At 35.1% G+C, this 22,825-nt stretch overlaps 3 protein-coding genes and 1 long non-coding RNA gene across 14 annotated transcripts in view; 3 read left to right on the plus strand and 1 right to left on the minus strand.

The window, feature by feature from the left end:
• LOC796311 (zinc finger MYM-type protein 1) overlaps window positions 1-22,825 on the plus strand; it is an 854,498-nt gene that overhangs the window by 327,432 nt on the left and 504,241 nt on the right. The gene's annotated exons all lie outside the window — the stretch shown is intronic.
• Window positions 1-22,825, plus strand: part of wu:fe14d05 — a 312,007-nt gene that overhangs the window by 172,675 nt on the left and 116,507 nt on the right. The gene's annotated exons all lie outside the window — the stretch shown is intronic.
• Window positions 1-22,825, plus strand: part of LOC147844971 (zinc finger MYM-type protein 1-like) — a 108,351-nt gene that overhangs the window by 79,375 nt on the left and 6,151 nt on the right. The gene's annotated exons all lie outside the window — the stretch shown is intronic.
• On the minus strand, window positions 6,491-21,749 carry znf1065 (zinc finger protein 1065). Of its 8 annotated transcripts, XR_015483350.1 has the most exons (6): window positions 21,053-21,105; window positions 20,556-20,705; window positions 14,726-15,196; window positions 9,296-9,617; window positions 7,095-7,194; window positions 6,491-6,962 (listed from the first exon to the last, which is right to left on the minus strand). XR_015483350.1 is itself a non-coding variant. In XM_087248825.2 (4 exons), the coding sequence occupies exons 2-4, from the start codon at window positions 20,638-20,640 to the stop codon at window positions 9,583-9,585; spliced, it is 591 nt and encodes a 196-aa protein (XP_087104951.1). In that variant the 5' UTR covers window positions 20,641-20,705; window positions 21,053-21,108; the 3' UTR covers window positions 6,491-9,582. The 8 variants fall into 8 exon arrangements, 4 of the variants coding, with proteins under 4 accessions (XP_087104951.1, XP_087104949.1, XP_087104948.1 ...); XR_015483351.2 differs by having other exon boundaries at window positions 6,491-8,772; XM_087248825.2 differs by having other exon boundaries at window positions 6,491-9,617; window positions 21,053-21,108.

Consider the following 22,825-nt stretch of genomic DNA (forward strand, 5'->3'; position numbering starts at 1 on the left):
TGTGTGTGTGAACGTGTGCATGTGCGTGTGTATGTGTGTGTGTCACTCTTTTTCTCTGTGTGTGTGTGTGTGTGTGTGAGAAAAAAAACTAAATCTCTTGAGCACAAAACACACACATTTATAACCACAGCTGTGTGTGTGTGTGTGTGTGTGAGAGAGACTTTTTGACTTTTCACAACACCTTTAATGAACATTAAAATTATTTGAATACACCATCCAAAAAGTGCAAAATTATTGTATATTTTTTACATAAATATATATATATATATATATATATATATATATATATATATATATATATATATATATATATATATATATATATATATATAAATATATATATTTTTTTTTTAAACATACAAACATTTACCAATTAAACACCAATTTTCCTGTATCACACACAGTCACCAAAACACCTCCAATACCCCATTTCCATTCAAAATACAGAATATTATTGACATGTTTGTAATATGTATATTCAATCACCACTCGCGACTCTACTAAAGATTTAAACAGAGTAATTATGTTTACATTTTCAACAGAATTTTTACATTAATGAGATTTTAAGATCACACGCTTAGCTTGTCCAGTTAAGAAATTGATTAAGTGTGCATTTTTGCTGACAAGATTTCTTGTATCTGCAACCAAAAATGAATAGACTATTAGAAAAAATAAAGCCTAATCTTGCAATCATATTCTCTAATAGTTCAAGCAATGGTTTAAGTCTGACACATTCACAGAACATATGGAGGACATTGTCGAGAGTGTTACAAAAAGGACATGCTGGTTGAACGGTCTCATTAATCTTGGACACAAAAGAATTTGAGGCTATAATACAATGTAGTATTCTCCACTGAATGTCCCCACATCTTTTGGAGGTAGGAGGCTTATAAAATAACCTCCAAGATGGATGGATATCAGTGGAAACAGAAAGCCAAGACCTCCATTTAGTGTCTGGTCTTTGCAACAGCTGACCCAATTGTGAAATTTTCACACACATGTGGTATAAAACCTTTTTCTCAATGCAATTAAAATCCAATGCACCATATCCTTTCAGCAATTTTGTCTGGTTATTCTCATCAGATTCCCAATCTTTAAAAACAACTTTAAGTACAGGAAAAGACTGTGGGATAAATCCACTCCGTATAACATTATTAATAAAATCAGTAAAACTATGTGGAAAAGCTGCTTTAATATTCTTCATCAGACCTTCTACGATTCTTAATGAATTTATCCCAGTTTGACTGGCAATTATATGTGCAGGTTTCCATTGGCCACCATTTAAATCAATCAGATCGATGACTTTTGTTAAACCAGCATTCATACATTTAGTAATTAAGGAGGATGGCACATTGTCTAACTGAAAAAGTGGATTAAAGAAAAGAGGCTTTATCACACCATAATGGTCATCTTCATTTCTCAAAATTTTAAAACAACTCCAAAACTTAATCAATCCCACATAAAACCTAAAACGTAATGACTGCACTTTCTCCAAGAGATTCTTCTGCATTAAAAACAACAGTTTTTCTAGACCGAACCCACCAATTTTCCCCAGTATATATGACCCAAATACAACCCAAGGCGCAGGTTCAGAATTGTACAAAAGCTTTTGTAGTGATTGTAGCCTCATTGCCAAGATTTTGGACTATAGGTGTATTAGCCCTTGACCACCCTCTGCCACAGGTAGATAAAGGACACCTGGAGGAAGCCAATGGTAGCCATCCCAAAAAAAAATAACAAATGCCTTTTGTACTCCAGAAAGTAATTCTTTTGGTGGATCCAAAACAGTGAATTTGTGCCATAGCATAGAAGCTGCTAAATTATAAATTACCAGACATCTCCCCCTAAACGAGAGGTGTGGAAGAATCCATCTCCACTTAAGAATTCTTCAAATTACCTTATCTGCTAACCCTTGCCAGTTATTATCTGTATATTCATTTGTCCCAAAATATATCCCAAGGATTCTGAACCCATCTCTGGCCCAGCTACATTGCTGAGGTAAACTAGGAGGTCCTGCATCCTGCCAGTCACCCAACAATAAGGATGTACATTTCTCCTAATTAATACGTGCTGATACGGCTTGCTGATATGTATTTAAAGAGGAAGTTAAAATTGAAACATCTTTTGAGTCTTTTATAACTACTGTTACATCGTCAGCATAGGCTGTAAGTTTGACTGAAGGGTTATTAGGAATATTAAAACCGCTCAGTTGCCTCCTGAGTGATATTAACAAAGGTTCAATAGAAATCGCATATAAAAGGTCAGAAAGAGGACACCCTTGCCGTATTCCTCTAGTTACAGGAAAAGGTCTGGTTAATGAGCCATTTATCTTTAGCATGCTAAAAATTCTATTGTACTACATCTTAACGAGGGACACAAAATAAGGGCCAAAACCAAAAGCTTCTAGTGTTTTAAATAAATACTGATGATCAACTCTATCAAAAGCCTTTTCTTGATCCAAGGAAAGGAAACCAATGTCTATGTTGTGCATTTTTGCCACAGTAATCATATCTCTTATCAAAAATAGATTATCAAAAATTGTCCTTTTCGGAACACAAAAAGTTTGGTCCATGTGAATAACTGAGGCCATATATTGCTTAAGTCTATTGGTCAGAGATTTTGATAATATTTTAAAATCAACACATATTAGTGATACTGGCCGCCAGTTCTTTAAACATCCAAGGTCTCCTTTTTTTGGGATCAAAGTCAGAATATCTCTTCTACTGCTCAGAGGAAGAGTGTCTTGACGAATGCATCAGAACACTTCATACATGTCCTGACCCAATAGTTCCCAGAACGCCTTAAAAAATTCCGCTGTAAGTCCATCCAGATCAGGAGACTTCCCTGAACACATTTCTTGGACGGCTTGCAAAAGTTCTCCAAAAGTCAAAGGCTTATCCAAGTCATTTTGTTCCTCTTCTGATAATTTTGATACCTCCTTTAACAGTGAATTGACTGCTGTGTCGTCACATAGCTCTGAACAATATAAATCCTCATAAAATGAAAGGGCATAAGATTGAATCTCCCGTTGATCCGTTATCACGCCCCCTCCTGGAACTTTCAGCTGATGAAGACTTTTCTGTTCCCTTAGTTTCTTTTCAAGGCCAAAACAGAAAGATGTGGGAGCATCCATATCATTCAGTTGTGCAAACCTGGTCCTCAGAAAGACATCCTTTCCTCTTTCTTCCAATAGATTTTTTAAAAGAAGTTTATAATTTGCAACAGAGTCAGTAAAAGTTGAGTTGTTGGTGCATTCACTGCTTTGCCCTAGTATAGCTTGTTCGAGGGACTTCATTCTTGTTTTGAGCATTCCAGCATTATGTGCTGTGTACTGCTGACAAAAAGACTTCATTTGTGTTTTTCCAACATCCCACCATGAACTCAGAGACTGAAAATTACTTCTCTCCTCTCTCCAAGCTTTCCAGAAAAGATTGAAAGAGTGAATAAAAGTGCAATCCTGCAATAAACTATTATTAAAACTCCAATGTGATTTAAAAGGCTTAGAAAGAGAGACTGATACAACAACTGATACATAGTGATGATCAGACAAAAAGGATGGTGTAATCGAGCTATTAAAAAACCTACCTCTAGTGCCCTTTTCAACATAAAACCGATCAAGCCTTGCCCCTGACAAATTATTTGAATTATTTTTTAACCATGTGTACTGTCTGACTCCAGGAAAAGCTTCCCTCCACACATCAACTAACTTATGTTCATTAATTTTTTTTAAACTCTCAGCAGAAGAATTATGAGGTTCGTTGTGATTTCTGTCCAAATGTGAATCAATAGTGCAATTAAAATCCCCTCCAAGTACAATCATATTCCCCCGAGGACACTGTAATATGGCATCAGAAAGTATTTTAAAGAAAGAAACACGGTCATGACCAACAGTTGGTGCATATATATTAATAAAAGAGAAATAGGCATCTCCTATGACAATATCAGCCCTCAATTTCCGACCGGGTATTATTTCTGTTGAATTTGATTGCATACTGACATATGGGGAAAAAAGAAAGGCAACACCAACACTTAGGTTTGTGCTATGGCTTAGTAGAACATTTCCTTTCCACCCACTATGCCACTGCGCCTGATTTTGTTGGTCTCTATGCGTTTCTTGTAAGAAAATAACATCAGCCTTTTTGAGCCGCAAATAATCAAATAAAGCAACTCTATTTTTAGTGCTCCGACAACCATTAACATTAAATGTCGCAATGTTTAAGGTTGTCATGGCAAAAAGAATGCAAAAAACAAAATATATAATCTTACACATTAGTCCTGTTTGTTTGTTTTTTTCAATCCAAATTATCAATCATTTTTTAACAGTAGTGACATGTTTCCTAAATCAGAATCTTTTAAGTTTATCAAGCTCATCCAATGATGCTTTTCTCAGTGCTACAGCACAGGATTCCACAAACAGTTGTAAATCTGGGAAATACTTCTCTAGTTTTGGCCTTCGTTGATTAAAGGTTTCATCAAGAAAACTGTTGAGTTCTTGTACTGTGTAATAAGATGGCTATATTTGCGAACTGCGCCTTTTTTCAACACGAATTTCTTTTAAATTGTCATCAACAAGATCCATTGCATATGATTCGTCACTATCATAATTAATGTCAATGGACTGAGCCTCACCACTCTCGGACAGTTGATCAGCTTCAGCCAGTACCATGCCATCAGTCTCTCGCGAGTCGCGAGGCTTCCCGACTACCCCGAGCCTGTTCAGCTCTGCGGGGTGCTCTGATTCATCGCTGTTTCCAGCAGCAGCGGTTCCACCGCTCACCGCGCTGCGCACTTCAGCGCATACATCAGTGTTCACTGAACACTCTCCTGCAGTCTCATTCGCTGCATCAACTTTCAGATTTTCATCGTCTTTTGACAATGAATCTGATTCAGCCCGTTGGTCAGTTTTATTACTGACATTTTGGTTTTCATTTTCCGTGTCAACTTGCTCCGCGATTGCGTCTCATTTACATTTGGATTTATATTTTGGTTTGTCATCTTATTATTTGTACATCTTAATTTCGTATGACCATAAACCCCACAGGAGAAGCATTTCATTGACTCTGTGCTGATAAAAATTGTGTAATCTTTACCGGCCAGAGTCAACTTCGCAGAGATGTCCAAGTGTTGGAATTCAGCATTCAAAATGATAGCAGTTTGGCGTCTAAAGGACATAATGTGTTTTAATTCTGGGTTTTTTACCCCAAGTGGGATCATTTTAATTGGCATCACAATTTTGCTGTAGCGGTTAAGTAATCGCTCGAGTGATTCATTCGAAATGAATGGAGGCACATTAGAGAGAGTTACCTTTTATGAAGGGCTCGACAGTGGTAACACAGGTAAAAAAGTATCCCCAACAGACAGTCCAGCCTCAACTAAGTGATGAACCATAGACTCTTCCTTCAAAAACACAACTACTGCCTTGTTCATTCTGGATGCCGATAATATATTCCTGGCGCCTATTTCTGCGCTTATAGCTGTCAAACAGTCCTCAATGGTGATTGATTCATCCGGTAAACATTTACAACCATTTCGGGCCGTTAAAGAAGCAAACCCATCTGAATCTGCCGGCATGTTCTCAGTTACTAGATCTCACTAGATAAACTTTAATCTCACTATAGAAAAAGAGAAAGAGAAATGAAAATGAATGAAAACTCACTCAAACAAGCCGCCAGTCGCTCAAACGCTCACGCAGTCCTCCCAGCTACCCCGTACATCCGCACATGCGCGCACACACACAGAGAGAGAGAGACAGATAAAGCCCCTGAAGAGGAGAGAGAGACAGATAAAGCCCCTGAAGAGGAGAGAGAGAGACAGATAAAGCCCCTGAAGAGGAGAGAGAGACAGATAAAGCCCCTAAAGAGGAGAGAGAGAGACAGATAAAGCCCCTGAAGAGGAGAGAGACAAACAGGAAGAGGTATTATTTGTGTGTGTGTGGTTTCAGATAATTTTAGGCTTATAATCAAGTTGACCTACAGTATGCTGTTTATTTACTTTTCATCACTAGGAGAGTAGAGAAAATACAGGGAGAGGAGAAGAGAGACAGAGCTGAGGAGGAGACAAACAGTAAGGAAACATTAATAAGTGTGTTTTATGTAGGACTCAGATTCAAAGAACTGGATTGGCTATATGTGCTATATGCCTATGATATGAATTATGCAGGGAAAAGTCCTTATATTGCTGCTGGTTTGTTTATATATATACTGTAGAAGTAGATATAAGTTTTTATACATTAAAATACACAAAAATATATTTTAGTATTGCATCAGTGCACCTGAACAAATATACTAAATACCACAAATTTTACTAGTTTTATTAGTATTTCTTCAAAGTGCTTTGTATGCTTTAAAAATAAGTTAAATCTTCATATATATATATATATATATATATATATATATATATATATATATATATATATATATATATATAGAGAGAGAGAGAGAGAGAGAGAGAGAGAGAGAGAGAGAGAGAGAGAGAGATTAATAAAAAATTGTGAATTTATTATTTTTATTTTTATAACTAAAGGGGTTCAGCCAGGTAGGGGGCCCTACAAGACATTGTGCCCAGGGGCCTATGACTTCTTAATCCGGGCCTGCGTGAAGTCCATTAGATCAGTCCGTGCAGCTGTGTGTAGCCTTGTAGCTCCGTCCGTTTAAAGTCTGCTTTATCTTGATCCGTAGCGAGCAATCACACCGTTTCCAACGAGCGCGCCGATGCCAGAAGTCCTTTTAATTGCCGTCCGTAGCACTCACTCAAGCAGCGCAGCGACCCAATGGTGGCAAGCTCTTATTGTAGCTCCCTGGTTCAATAAAGGATTGACTTTCACTGGTGTCTTCCCATGATTTATTTCAGTGCAGCATTAACTTTACTGACGCCGTCGTCAACATCAAACACCATATACCACAGGCCAAACACTGTACGGCAAACACCGTACACCTTGCACCGTACGGCAAACACCGTAAGAGCTTGTATACAAAGAGAAAATGAAACCAAATGTAAGCAAATATGAAAACCATATACAAACAAACAGACATCACTTAAACTCAATATACAAACTCAATACAAACAAACAAACATATTAAACGAAGTGTCAGTACCTTGTTCTCCAATCAAACCAGAAGCTAAACCTTTAGTCCGTAGTAGACCGCACAGCTGGGACGCCGTGATCATGTGCGATCTTTCCGTGTCTTTTTATATCTGTAATGGTAATTAATTTAAAATAAAAGACTTCTGGTTTTACACTGAACACTTTATACCATAAATACTAAAAATATCAATTATGCATATAATAGAGGAGAGAGAGAGAGAGAAAGAGAGAAAGTATATACACACACAATATAATCATATTGTAGAAAAGATGCAATAACAAAGACATCATGTCAAAGTTATTAACACTGTCCTTAAAGAAAAGTATGTCACAGATGATTAGCAGTTGTTTATAACCGTGTTGTATTGAGAAATAATATTTAGGTTGAGCCTGTAAGAGTGTAGGGGACCTTGCCACAAAATAAAGAGTTGAAGAACTCTTGCTTAATATTAAGTACTAAAACTTTAATGTTTGAAACAGTTCAAACAGGCATTGTCTGCATATGAACAATGTAGAAGCAATTTATGTAAGCTAACCCTAGCATAGGAAAGTCAGTGTGTGTTACTCATGGTCATTTCTTGTTGTGTCCTTTGTTTTCTTTGTCTTGTATTTCTTTTGTTTCATGTGTGTCTCTTAAGTATGGCAAATACACCCTCTTACTGCACTTTAAAACGCAAATCTAGAGAAAGGGTAAAACATCAACTGAAGTCAGTTCAGTGTGCTTCTGATAATTCCTTTAATGCTGAGAGTCTACCAAATTACAATTCCGAACATCTAGATGAGGACTTCAAAGACTATGAATCATCTTTGCATAAGGAGCTAGATTTTTCACAGTCTGAAAACAGCAGCTCTGGTGAGGAAGAGGAAGCTCATCAACAAAGCAAACTTGCAACATGGGCACTCCAAAGAAAACAACACACAGTGCAATTAATAAATTATTAGAAATTCTGAAGGAGCATCATCCATCATTGCCATCTGATGCAAGGACTCTTCTAAGGACTTCTCGGTCAGAGTCAGTGGTGGTCCAGGAAAAGGCTGGTGGGACATACCATTATTTTGGTATCCTGAATTCAATGAAGAGCACTTTGGAGGCAAACAAATGTGGATTGGCTAATGGGTTATGCTTAGAGCTCCAAGCAAATGTGGATGGGTTGCCAGTATTTAAAAGTTCATCCACCCAATTCTGGCCCATTCTTGGAGTCATCAAAAATCTCCCTCTGCATCACCCATTTGTAATTGGGCTTTTCTGTGGCACTAGCAAGCCAGCAAGCCTTCCCGAATACCTGGAAGATTTTGTGGCTGAAACTTTAATGTTGGAGAAAGGATTTTCATTTCAGGGAATATCAATGAGGCTCAAACTGTGCTCAATGGTCTGTGATGCTCCCGCCCGAGCTTTTTTGAAAAATATAAAAGGGCACACAGGCTACTCGGGGTGTGAGAAATGTACGCAGGAAGGCAAATATTTGAGCAATAGGGTGATATTCCCTGAAACAAATGCCCCCGTTCGCACTGATGAAGATTTTCGGGAAATGATAGATGAAGAACATCATCTAGGATATTCTCCTCTTCTAGCCATCTGTTTAGACCTTGTCTGTTTGGGGGTGATGAGGTGACTCTTGTACCTGTGGCTCAAGGGTCAACTGGTTTGCAGGCTCTCAGGTTTGCAGGTGGATATGCTTTCTGAAAAGCTGTCAAAGATCAGAAAAAATGTGCCAGTTGAGTTTGCACGAAGACCAAGATCTTTGAATGAGGTAGGCTGATGGAAAGCCTCTGAACTCCGCCAGTTCCTTCTTTACACCGGTCCTGTGCTCCTAAAAGACTTCCTACACACAGCTTTATATCAACATTTCCTACTGCTGTTTACGGGAGTGTTCATACTGTCGAACAAAGCACTGCTTGAGTTAACAGACTATGCAAATGATGCACTTGTGTTGTTTGTTCACCACTTTGGAAAGCTGTATGGACACATGCACATCTCCTACAATGTGCACAACCTTGTGCACCTTGCACAAGATGTGAAGGTTCATGGAAATCTGGATTCCTTTAGTGCTTTCAAATTTGAAAATTACGTGCAAAAACTGAAAAGGCTTGTTAGGAAACCAGAATTTCCATGCTGCCAAATTGTAAAGAGGCTTGCAGAGCGAGAGGCAATCCAAATGGAAAAAGAGGAAAGTTTGGGTGTAAGAAAAAAACACATGTCTGGAAAATTACCATCATTGTTTCAGTGTCACAACAGTACAGCCAATACACCACAGAGCCCTTCACCCTCAAACTGGACGAAGCCAACAGCAATGTCTATATTCAGGGAAAGGTGGCGAAGATCAGAAATATAATTGCTGAAAAAGAGGAGGTGTACTTGGTCTACTCCACATTTGCACATCAAGGCCCCTTCTTTGACTACCCCACATCTTCCTCTACATTTGGGATTTGCTTGGTGGATGGCCTCTTGGACACAACACAGCACTGCAGCATTGAACTGGTGGAATGGAAAGTTTTCCTCATATCCCATGGGAGAAGATTTGTTGCTGTACCTCTAATACACACAAATGAAAAAAATATAGAATTTAAACTTTATCCAACTACACACCAGAACTTTGTCAACCCCTTGCAATCGCCCATCTCTCAACTTATCTCTTGACTCTCTCAACAGTCATAAACTATATACATTGCCCAGCATAAATGAGTACATCCCATACAGATCCCTTTTTTAATTAATACTTTCACTACATTTAAATACTAATGAGGTGAATTTAAAAATAAAACTTCCATATTTCTAAAAGTAATATGTTATTTCTATTTTTTGTTCATTATTTAAATAGAATTTATTTTTATTTTTCCCTTACACATACATTAGGTTGTATTGATTTTTGCACTGAAACCTTAATTAATTTGTAGACTGTGTATATACACAAATAACTTATAGATCTTAAAAATGTCTTAAACAATTCTATACATCACACAAAAGCATGAAAGCATTGTGATCAGTGGCGCCGCTGGCCACCACCAGCCCTCTGACAAGATGGGCCCTTATGAATCGTCCTAACCCCCCACCCCCCATGATCATTATATTTCTTTGCATCTGCACTCACACCACACTGTTACTTGATAGCATTAAATAACTTTTTTTTTTTTTGAGGCTGAAGGATGACAGAGTGAATTAAGTGGTATTAAAGTTACCTAGTTTTTGTGTTTGTGCTGTACACCACTGCTAAATTTAACCTACATTTGATGGGTGGGCTTGTCAACCTTATTTCGTGGTGTTCTAACAAACTAGCAGTAAAGATATGTGTACATTTGTTACATTTTTCAGTACCAAAGCTAAACAGCATATAACTAATCTAACAAAATAATACAAAAAAAATCTATAATTTCAACAAATTTAAAAAAAAATCAGTATACCCCAATATATATATATATATATATATATATATATATATATATATATATATATATATATATATATATATATATATATACAGTTTAAGTCAGAATTATTTGCCCCCTTCAAATTTTTTTCTTCTTTTTTTAAACAGAGCAAGGAAATTTTCACAGTATGTCTGATAATATTTTTTTCTTCTGGAGAAAGTCTTATTTGTTTTATTTCTGCTAGAATAAAAGCAGTTTTAAATTTTTAAACACTATTTTAGGCACAAAATTATTAGCCCCTTTAAGCTATTTTTTTCTCTCGAATGTCTACAGAACAAACCATTGTTATACAATAATTTGTCTAATTACCCCAACCTGCCTAGTTACCCTAATTAATCTAGGTAAGCCTTTAAATGTCACTTTAAGCTGTATAGAAGTGTTTTAAAATATCTAGTAAAATATTATATACTGTCATCATGGGAAAGATAAAAAAATCCATTATTAGAAATGAGTTTTTAAAACTATTATGTTTATAAATGTGTTGAAAAAAATTGCTCTCCGTTAAACAGAAATTGGGGGAAAAATAAACAAGTAGTCTAATAATTCAGGGGGGGCTAGTAATTCTGACTTTAACTGTATATATTTCTATTCTTAAAGATGTTAGGTGACCCCCCTCTTATTTTAATAAATATTATATATATATATATATATATATATATATATATATATATATATATATAGAGAGAGAGAGAGAGAGAGAGAGAGAGAGAGAAAGAAAGAGAGAGAGAGAGAGAAAGAGAGAGATGGACATAGCTCATGGGGGTTAGCTTGACCAACGTGAAGGACAAAAACTTTTATCAGTTTTTTTTTTTTGTACATGCTGAATATTTAACAATCAAAATAATACCAAAATCCACACCGTAAAAAAAAAAAAAACAGAAAAAGAATAATAATTATATTAATAAAACAAATGAAAAAGAGGCTACATTAATATTTGCAAAATAGTTGTTGGAGTATATTCATAGTTCTGGTTGCTTTTCATCCTAAACGTCCTTTAAGGGTTCTATCTGACTATTTATATTTGTGTATGTAATTACCTAATTAAAGTAAAAGGTTTAACATAAATAGTTATATATTTTATATAGACTAATATTTTATGCAACACATTTTCACTATTTACCATGTTATTTACCTCTATTAATCACATTCTTTCTATTTCATAAGCTTTGCAATAACCAGATTCCAGAAAAATATGTTTGTGAATTTTATTTTGTAAGTTTGCTCAAGTGCTATACCTGCATGCAGCGAGTTTGTGTGTGTGTGTGTGTTAATTTGGGTGTTTATGCGAGGATCAAGTATCGGATCGAGTTTATATGTCTGTGCATGTGTATGCATGCATCAAGTTTATATGTATATACGCAAGTTTTATACATGTTTTGAACATAGGATAGGTTTATATGAGAGTAATTTATAGGTGTATATGCACCTTTATTTAAATCCTACAGAGCGCCTCATGGCCATCTGTGTTTGGTGCCGGGAAGGTGGATGGTGAGGTGACAGGTTGACTTAAACTTTTATGATGCCTCAGCTTCTATCATTGCTTCTGACTCCCAGTATGTTCTATCAGGCGGAACAGATTTGATGCGTTCCCGATGCTAGTCGGCACCACTTTCCCGCACATTTTGCAGAGCACCGAAACTATAAGTTTATCTGAACTTAAAGAGCCAAACAACTTTCACACCAATACATTCGTCTGTCCTCTCTCATCAACTAATTCGTCTGCATTCTTACTTGTGGAAGCTTGTTCCCCTATATCTGTATTCAGGGCACACATTTTGTAGCTTTCTGCGACAGAGTAGCTTAACCAACTTTTGAGCGCTGGCAGTGGCAGTGTGCGTGTCTATGATGTACGTCATCACGCAAGTGACATCACGCTCATTTTGACCACAGAAAGTCATTTAGTTACAAATGATACAAGGTCAAATATCTTATATATATATATATGTATATATATATATATATATATATATATATATATATATATATATATATATATAATAAAAAATACGTATGCAAATGTATATCGAAAGACCGGAAATGGGTTTAAAACTCATATCATCGTTATTAAAAAAAAAAACTATCGCAATATTTATTGATACCTAATTATTGTCCAGCCCAACAACAACACTTTAACTACATAATATAAGTGATGCAAAACAAAACCATAAGGTTAAAGAGTCAATGAGATGGCAGGTCTTGCTATGAGGACTCCTGAGTAGCCACAAGCATCCTGGGGTAGCTAACACAACAACTTTTATATACCCAATGATGAGTAATGCAGGCATCCAATCAGGATTTACCACATACTCCAATCTGGAGTCTTGGGATCATCACAGTGTATTAATATTGTAAACTTAATACCTGTCGCTCTGCCTAAATAAAATATTTATTAAGTTTGTATTCTACTTAAAAAAGTTAATATAGTAAACTAGAAAGAATCTTGAACTTAAGAGTGAAGAAACTTCACTAATAAAAGCTGCAACACAGGACAATTGAATGGGCATTCTAAACTTGAGGCCCTGGTATACTGCAAACTAAACGTCCTGGAGCTCCACCCTCTTTGATGTGCGGTGTCTTCCCAGTGATTTGTTTCTCATTCAGGGAGTCAGACAGAGAACACCATCCAAAACAACAGTAGCTACATCAGGGGTGGCCAATCCTGTTCCTGGAGATCTACCTTCCTGCAGATTTCAGTTGCAACCCTTATCAAACACACCTGTCTGTAATTATCAAGTGGATTTCAGGTCCTAATTAATTGGTTCAGGTGGGTTTGATCAGGGTAGGAGCTAAACTGTACAGGAAGGTAGATCTCCAGGAACAGGATTGAGCACCCCTGAGCCACATGAATACACTGGAGAGTAGAGTACAGATGTATCCGCACCAGTACAATCACTTGCAAAGAGATTTTAAGCCACAGAGGTGCTGTTTGCCAGATGTTTTTGAAACTGTTCTTCTCTCATTCACCATTACTGTGTTTACGGTTAACGCGAGAAGCGAAACACATTTACAACCCCACCTACTGCAGTGTAGGAGTGTTGGAAAACAGTATATCGTCACTCAGCCTTTTCAAACATTATTCAGACATGAAACATCCTGTGCACATGAGAAAATGTTGTGCTACATTCATGTCATGTGTGCAACTTTTTGTTCAAGTGTTTCTTAAGCTGCGCCAAATGAGCAAAACACTGTAGACACTGATCAGATCAGTACGGTTTCTCTCCAGTGTGAATCCTCTTTTCTGTTTGCAGATGGGTTAACTGATTAAACCTCTTGTCACAGTGTGAACACTTGTACGTTCTCTTCAGTGTGAATTGTCTGGTGCAGTTTCAATTTTGGTACTGTAACAAAAGTCTTCTCACACTTAAGCATATATCGTTTTTCACACCAGTGTGGATCTTCATGAGTTCATTAAGGTTTGCTGATTGGATGAAACTCTTCCGACACTGAGTTCATGTGTATGGTTTCTCTCCAGTGTGGGTCTTCATGTGTTTATTAAGGTATTTGTACACCAGTACAAAGTTAGTTGTCAAATAAATTATAAAGGAAGATTATTTTGAGTTTAAGTTATTTAATCATCGTTTCTGAAGACTGCAGAGTGATGCATGAAAAAATGACTTTAAATATTTTTTAAAGCATGTTGTGATATATGTTAAAATGTGCCCCCAAAAGTACAAGTGACCCCTGCCTGCAAATATTCAAAAGGAAATACATTAATCCAATTCAAATATATAAATTATAAAATGACGTTCACTTTAAACTTTAATTATACTGTTCGTTAAAATTATTTTAAAAGAGTGTCAAATAAAAAAGATTTCTAGAGTCACCATAAATGTGGCTTAAGGGTATTGGTTCAGGCTCCGTTTTGGCACCAGTATTATTTTAAAAGTATCGATTTAGCACCGGTATCGAAACAAACCCAAATGATACCCAACCCTAGCGATTGGTCCATATTTTAAATTTCTGCCCATAGAGTTCGTGTTTTGATCTACGATTGGTCTTACACAGTCAAGTGATGTGATTTCGCAGGTCAGAGTTCACCAATCTTGTACTTTGCAAGGCAGTGAACTGCGAAACTTGACGCACAAACTTGCGTTTCCGGTCTAAAGCATTTGCGTGCATATGAATGGAAGTCTACGGGGAGAAAAGTGCATGTGAATGGTTTCTCTCCAGTGTGGATCCTCATGTGGTGATTAAGGGATGATGAGCGGCTGAAACTCTTCCTACACTGAGTGCATGTGAATGGTTTCTGTCCAGTGTGGATCCTCATGTGGTGATTAAGGTTTGATGAGCGGCTGAAACTTTTCCCACACTGAGTGCATGCAAATGGTTTCTCTCCAGTGTGGATCATCATGTGTTGTTTAAGGTGTGATGAGCAGCTGAAACTCTTCCCACACTGAGTGCATGTGAATGGTTTCTCTCCAGTGTGGATCCTCATGTGTTCATTAAGGTGTGATGAGCGGATGAAACTCTTCCCACACTGAGTGCATGCAAATGGTTTCTCTCCAGTGTGGATCATCATGTGAATCTTAAGATTGTCTTTTCTTCCTAAACTTTTTCCACACTGAGTGCAGGTGAAACGATTCTTATTTCTCCTTTTCAAAATATCATCAGTCTCTAAATGAGTTTTTTCCTCAATTTTGACATGATGTTCCTCATCTTTACTCCCCTTATTCTCTTCAATTATGTCTGAAATAAATAAATAAAATATCAGTCTTAAAAACTCTCATCAAAAGCTGAAAAGTGAAAAGACACTGGAAACATTGACTAAACACACTCAGTGATTTTGCTGCACATTAAATGTAAAATGAATCAGATCATATTTTGTTTGGTCCATTAACATGTACACATTTAAGCAGATTCAATTCAATGAACTTCATGAATTGAAATGGCCATTACAGTTTAAAAGAAAGAATGGTGTTACCTTCAGACAGAATGAAAATTTAATTAGAGGTGTTCCCATATTTAACTCTTCTTTAAAATGCCCAGAAATATAAATTGCTCTGATAATCAGTGTCAGCTTTGCACATGACTTTGTAGTTCTGACTTTATTTACATTGTCATACTTTTCTCATGTGGGCAGTTGGGTGGAATCTGTGCAATATATTATGCAAATAAATTGAATTTTGAAAAATAAAATTATTCTTAAAAGTCACATTATTGTATGTGCTGTGAAGAACAGCCACAATCAAGCCACTGCAATTATATTTATGTTAAAAATAATATGTGCAATTTATATATTATTATAAAATTAATAATGTTTTGTTTGGGTACATTGATACAGCCACAATCTTCCTATGATACAAACACAGAATAAATAGATCTGATCATGTAAATGTTTGTACTAACCATACTGCACATTTTTATTACCTTCCAAAAACTTATATCTGCTCCCCTGTATAAACAAATTTTTTTTTTTGCTCGAAACTGGATCAAAAATTCATCATGAAGCTGTGTGTAAAATTGAAACTTTAGACACTCAGCCTTTAGCAGCTGTTCAAATAACAATGTTTTTTTTTCTTCTTATGTTCGTGCTCTCAGCTGTTTCTACCATTTACTGATGGTAAAAAAATAGTAACTGAAGTGACCTTTAACTAGTATTTTGCACTTTAAAAAAATATATTTTGTTTATTCAATTAAGATATTTTCAGGGTCTTAATATGTATTCTTTAACTATTTTATATATATATTCTTATGTAAAAGGCTCACATTTATACAACCAATAGTTAATAAATTGGTTATTTCCATACTTACTGTTGCTGACTTTTGTTCTCAGTTTGATCTAGCTGTTCATTAATTCCACTCAATGAAATAGGTAAAAGAAAAGTATTCTTGATTTGTGCTGATATCGGATTTGCATTGGTTCGTACTGAAGGCTGCAATATCGGTATTGTATCAGAAGTTAAAATGTTGTATCGGGACATCCCTATTGATTATCCCTATTTGCGTCTCAATAAAATGATAAAAAAGCACATTAAAGACTATACACAAAATAACACATTCACAAAGGTGTATCTTTTGGAAAAACACCAATTGACGGACGCTGCTTTTGGTTTTTAAAGAATCAAGCAGTTTAAAAAAAATCTAATTTGCAGAAGCGAAATGACAAAAATTTTGCAAAAAGAAAAGATTAAACATCTGGACTGTTAAAACATTCTACTTCATATATTCTTTCGACTCCAATACAACAGCTAAGTTAATTATCAATGACGGAGTGTAAAGCTTGCATGCTTCAGCAGAGCGTCCTGCTGTTTATGAATGAGGAGATGGAGAGAATGCGCAGTTTAGTTTCACCTCCAGATATTGAAATAAAAACTAACACTGAACTGCTCATCACGCTCAAAGAGTTCAACTAAAATGTACAATTGTTGTTAGTTGCACCCGCGGGAAGCACAATGAACCTAACAAGCCATTTTTTAAATTTGAAATTCTTTAAGTATGTGAAAAAACCTCAGATGCTTTGTCATGTTGGTCGCGACACTCTGCTTTATAACTTATTACTTTTATTACAATATTTACACTTAGCTTTGTCATCGTTTTTCACCACATGTAGCCACTCTGTTGAGCACATCTTGTCCATCTCTAAACAAATGTTTAAATTATTACTGAAGGTGCTCTCCAGCGGCAAAGTTTCTGGCAGAGTAGCAAGTGGAAAATGTGCATGCAGAAATTAGACAAGAGAAATCAAAATTTTAATTATATAACAAGTATTGGATTCTAAGCATCTAATCCCTGCCCATTTTATTACAAGTTATGTTTTTTTATAGTTGTGGCTGTAATCATTTAGATTAAATTACCCTCAAAATCCTGCTCATTTAAGGCATAATTTTTAGCAAATTATGTTATAATAAAATAAATGAAGTAGCCTACCCAGTATAAAATAACAGTAGCAGACCTAACTTTATAGCGACAGCTCTGCAGAGTAAGCACGGGTATAAAAACAGGTGGTTTTATTCCTGATGAGAATATTTATTGTTGTCAGACTTCACTTTCACATAAATACTCCTGAATGAACAAATCAAAACTCACAGCTAATCAGAACAGCCTGTGCGTGTAGCATCTCGTCAGATCATACGGAACTGACAGCCAAAATCTGAGGTAAATCTTAAATGAAGCAAGACAAGAGTGCCTGACTCTCTTGCGTGTGTAGTTACAATAGCAACCCAACATTCTCCTCAGAATTTCCAACAAGCTTACTTTAATACGAAATTAAAGCAGGTAACAAACATGAAGTACAATTGTGGTGCAGCGATGAGACGAATGCATTGAGTGAATGTCAGGAGGCGTGGCTATGCAGGATGATGGTGTGTGTAAACTCGCTTTCAGAAAAGAGAGACAGAAAGCACTTACTGCTGTGGGGCTGCCTCTGATAAAAACAAAAAACTCTTAAATAAAATAAAGAGGTTTAGAAAGCACAGCTGATATCGCTTTTTGATCCTGTGGGAAAGCAATAATGAACCGGTTAAAATATTTCTGAATAATATGTTGAAAAACTACGTTTTGACAAAACTTAAACCCACTTTGGAACAAACAATCAGGGCTGAAGCCCAACAACCTCCAGTGCCACCCCTGATCAGGAATAAACACCAACCTATTTGTTGTTCAGAGTCTTCATTTTTAATTTTGCAGGGTTTTGGATCACTCATGTTTTTGCTGTCCTTCAATAAACTCTTTACTGGAGCCTGATGGGAATATTCCAGTGTTTATAGCTGAACTGGAGGAGAAGACAATTATTCTAATTATATGCTGTGGCTAAAATGAGAATCATTATTTTTTTTTGCCTAAAATAAAGATCACGTTTTTCTCACGATTCTGCAGATGTAAAATAAAAGTTATGAGTGCATGGGCTATTATTATTGTTATTCTCAAACATGCGGTAAAGCAATAGGCTTTGTGTAGCTGTACTATTGGTTAAAATGCTACATTTTGTATAGAATTTTTTTAGGAAAATGTACTTCTACTACAATACATTACTAATAGATTTTTAATAAAGTCAATTTAATGTAAACTTAAAATTACCACACTCAAAATCTATTTAAGTGTTAGTGATAATATTGCATTCACATTAAGTGCACTTAAGTACTATTTTTGGGAAAATGTTCTTCTACTGCAATACATTACTAATATATATTTTTATATATTAACTTATTTTAAACTTAGGATTAGAATGTAAACAGTGTACTAAAAATCAACTAATGTTTAAAGCACTTAAAGCACATTTTTAAAAAACACACTAATGAAACTGTTTTGGATGTTTTTTCTGTAGTGTTATTGTAGAACACTAAAAATTTATTTAAGTATTTCTGGTATTTGGTATACTTTTGTCAAGTGTACTAAAGTCCTACTGAAGTATAAACATACTTTTAATTAGTATATTTATAGTGTAAAACCATCAAACTTTTATTTAACACAAAAAATAACAATGTACTAAAAATGTATTTGCGGGTATTTAAGTGTATTTTAATTGCATTTAATTCTATTTTTTTCACCTGGGTGAAGAACGCATATTGAGAAACAGCTTCTGTTTTTAGGATCTAAAAATTCATCCTTTAAAAAAATCTCAAGCAAAAAGATTCCAATGACGCGCCTGCTGGTACGTGAAGAATGTGGTCAATACTGACGAACGTCACACCTTGAATGTTTGCATATCATCAGCATGCTGTAATCCATTTCTTACGCAGCAAAAGTCATTTAGACTAGTTTGTTGGCCAGTTGTAGTCAGTGCAATGCTAAACGTTATTGTTCCACTATAATTTGTTCATTTTGTCTCACGTTGTCCCACAACAACATCATATAGTTTAGAATACTGGACAATGTTTTATAATCATTAATTATTTTAGTGTCCATTTCATTTAGCATATTTCAAATTGGGGGCATCCACGTTTTCTGACATACTTTAAACCAGGGTTTCTGCAGGTGTCACCAAGTTAAATTTAGGACTTTTAAGTACAATTTCAATATGAATGAAATTTTAGACTCATAAAGGGCTAAAGGCCAAAGAATTTTTCAGATGGCCCAGATAGAAAATTTAAATATTTTAGATATTTCTTAGCAAAAGATCTTAATTATTGTGTAAAAATAAGCAAGATTTATTTGTATCCACACACTTTTTTTTCCAACATAAACTTTATTTAAAATAAAAAACCAATTAACAAATGCTTTTAAAGTTTTAAAAACTATAATAAAATAAATTTATGCACAATAATCTGTCCAGGTCGATGTCCTCAGCAGTGAATACATGGAGCACGTTTAAATGTTATTGTAAGGAAAATAATTAAACCATTATGATAAATAGAGTTAAAATGACCTTTTTGAATAAAAAGTTGAAAGTTTTATGGAGATGGATTGTTGGTGATTGTATGGGTTTTGACCAGATTGGGTAACAAAACATGAACAAAGGAAAATGAAGACTTGTCTATAAAAGATTTAAGACCTACAACAAAATAATTCAGTAAATTTAAGACTTTTTAAGGCCTGGAATTTGGATTTTGGAATTCAAGACATTTTGAGACTCCGCAGAAGCCCTGTTTAAACACAATAGCGCTGGTAATTAGTTATTAAAATAATGATTTAATTCTAGATACTATCTGTGAGAACTAGTAACAACTACTAAAAACAAGTTTAAAGCCATAAAGAAGTCGGAATTATGATCGTGACATATGCAAATGGAAAGTACTAAGCCAACACTATCACTGTAATAGCAGATATCTTCTATGAGAATACTGGCGGTCAAATATCATCAGCTCAGTTAAACTTTTTTTATATTGCGCCTTTGCTCAGAAACGATTTACAAACAGTAGAAGAACGAGAAAAGCAATAACCTTAAGAAGTAGAGAAATGGGAGACTAATAATACATAAAATAGCGACAAAACACCAAGAACAAGTAACAAGAAAGAAACTGATTCCTGTCTTTCAATGAGTGCTTATGTGCATTTAGGAGAACTAGGCAGCACACTCAGGGCTGCAAGGTTTAATTTATTCTTGTTATTAAAATATATCTGAATGAGGATCAAATGACTGAGTAGGTCTTTGAGAATGTAAACCAACCTGTTTGTTCCTGCAGATCTTCCTGTTTGACTGTGAATGTTTCTTCAATCTTCACATCTTCACTCTCCTCTTTAATAAACGCCATCTTAATAACAGTGTGGAGATCAGTCGCTTCAGCAGGAGTTTTTCTCTGTGTTTGGACACTTTATCCTGTTTAAAATGAACAAAACAATAAAAATGTTCGTTTTAAAATGAATAAAACAATGAACAAAAAACCAAGAATGACCTGATTAAAACTAGTAACGTAAGTATTTTTCTTATATATAGTGATGTATACTTAGAATGGAATGACATTATGTTATATATTAAATCGAACCTTCATTAAAACACTTTTCTGTTGTTCAAACAATAGCCCCCACCACTGGGAGTAAAATAGTATTACGTTGTATAAAGGGTTAAAATAATATTGTCAACAGCAGGTACAAAATTAAGCACTGAATGAAAAACTGAAACTTTAATCAATCGCTTTATATTTGTGTAAACGCTTTAAAACAAACCTTTCTCCTGTCAAATAACAGTGTGGGAGCGACGCAGCCTTATGACGTCACACGCCAAGCCAAAATAAAAGTCTTTTTTTGTTTAGCGTTTTTGACACTTACCTTTGGAGTAGGCCCAGCTCTAGCTTGGAACTTTAGGGTGGGCCAAAACAAAAACATAAAAAAAAATTATATATATATATATATATATATATATATATATATATATATATATATATATATATATATATATATATATATATATGAGATCAGTCGCTTCAGCAGGAGTTTTTCTCTGTGTTTGGACACTTTATCCTGTTTAAAATGAACAAAACAATAAAAATGTCCTGTTTAAAATTTATAAAACAATGAACAGAAATAAAATAACTTCTCTTCAACACTTGCTTCAACAGTTTATTTTAATTAGAGTAATTAACAAAAAATAAATCAGGTAAAACGTATCATTAAAACACTTATTACACACTTTTCTGTTACTTTAGTCAAACAATAGCCCTCGATTACTGAGAATAAAATAGTACTACGTTGTATAAAGGGTTAAAATAATATTTCCAACAGCATTAACATAATTTAGCATCGTATAAAAACCCTGAAACTTTAGAATTTTAACTTTAAATCGGGTTATATCTGTAAAACTTTTAAAGCAAACCTTTCTCCAGTTGAATCACCGCGCTGTAGCGGCGCCGCCTGATGACGTCACGTCACGCCAAAATAAAAGTCTTTTGTTTAGCTTTTTTGCCAGTCTAGGCAGGGCAAACTTTATTTACAGAGCACAATTTTACACAACCGTGGTTGATCCAAAGTACTTTACAATAGAATAAACTACACAATAAAACTAAAAAAAAAAATAAAAAATAACATGCATTTGTCACTCAAAGGAAAGAGAGTAAAAATAAGTCTTTAAGTTAGATTTAAAAGCATCCAATGATGTAGCAATCCCGATGTTCAGAGGGAGACTGTTCCAGAGCCATAGAGGTAAAGTTGGTTTTATAATCGCACATTCTGACTTTCCCCTTAATAATATTATTTTTTTATAAAAGTATTATTTGCAAACTCCAAATAGTAAAATCATATTAGCAGCAAATGACTATCAAAGTACAACATTGTTCACAATCAAATAAACAGTGTTAATGTTGTTTTCAAGCCACACTTGCATGCTCATTCCAATCTAATAGTCAAAGTAACATGGTAAACAATATAGAGACTTCTAAATGAACAAATGTGTGAATATAAAACCAACTTTACCTCTATCACAGAAAGCTCTATCACCTTTTGATTTGCAGTGAGACCGAGGGACAGACAAAAACTGGTCATCAACTGGTGATCTTAACCGTCTACAAGCTAAATAAAGTCTAATAAGTTCACTTCACTGACATAGGCTGGGGCAAATTTGTGCGCAGCTTTTAATTAACAAAAAGAAATTGAGTAAAACGTTTCATTAAAACACTTATTACACACTTTTCTGTTACTTTATTCAAACAATAACCCTCGGTTACTGAGAATAAAATAGTACTACGTTGTATAAAGGGTAAAAATAATATTTCCAAAAGCAGGAACATAATTTAGCAAAAGTTTTTTTCTTTACATTTTTTTCCACTTACTGTTGCAGTCATCATGAATTATTGATACATTTCTCCCATGTTTTTATAGAAGTAAAGTTGGTTTTATATTCGCACATTCTGACTTTCCCCTTAATAACATAATTTCATAAAAAGTGTTATTTGCAAACTCTAAATAGCAAAATCATATTAGAAGAACAGGCGTAAATCTGCTGTA

The sequence above is a fragment of the Danio rerio genome, chromosome 4, assembly GCF_052040795.2.
Source record: "Danio rerio strain M-AB ecotype USA chromosome 4, GRCz13ab, whole genome shotgun sequence".
NCBI lineage: Eukaryota > Metazoa > Chordata > Actinopteri > Cypriniformes > Danionidae > Danio > Danio rerio.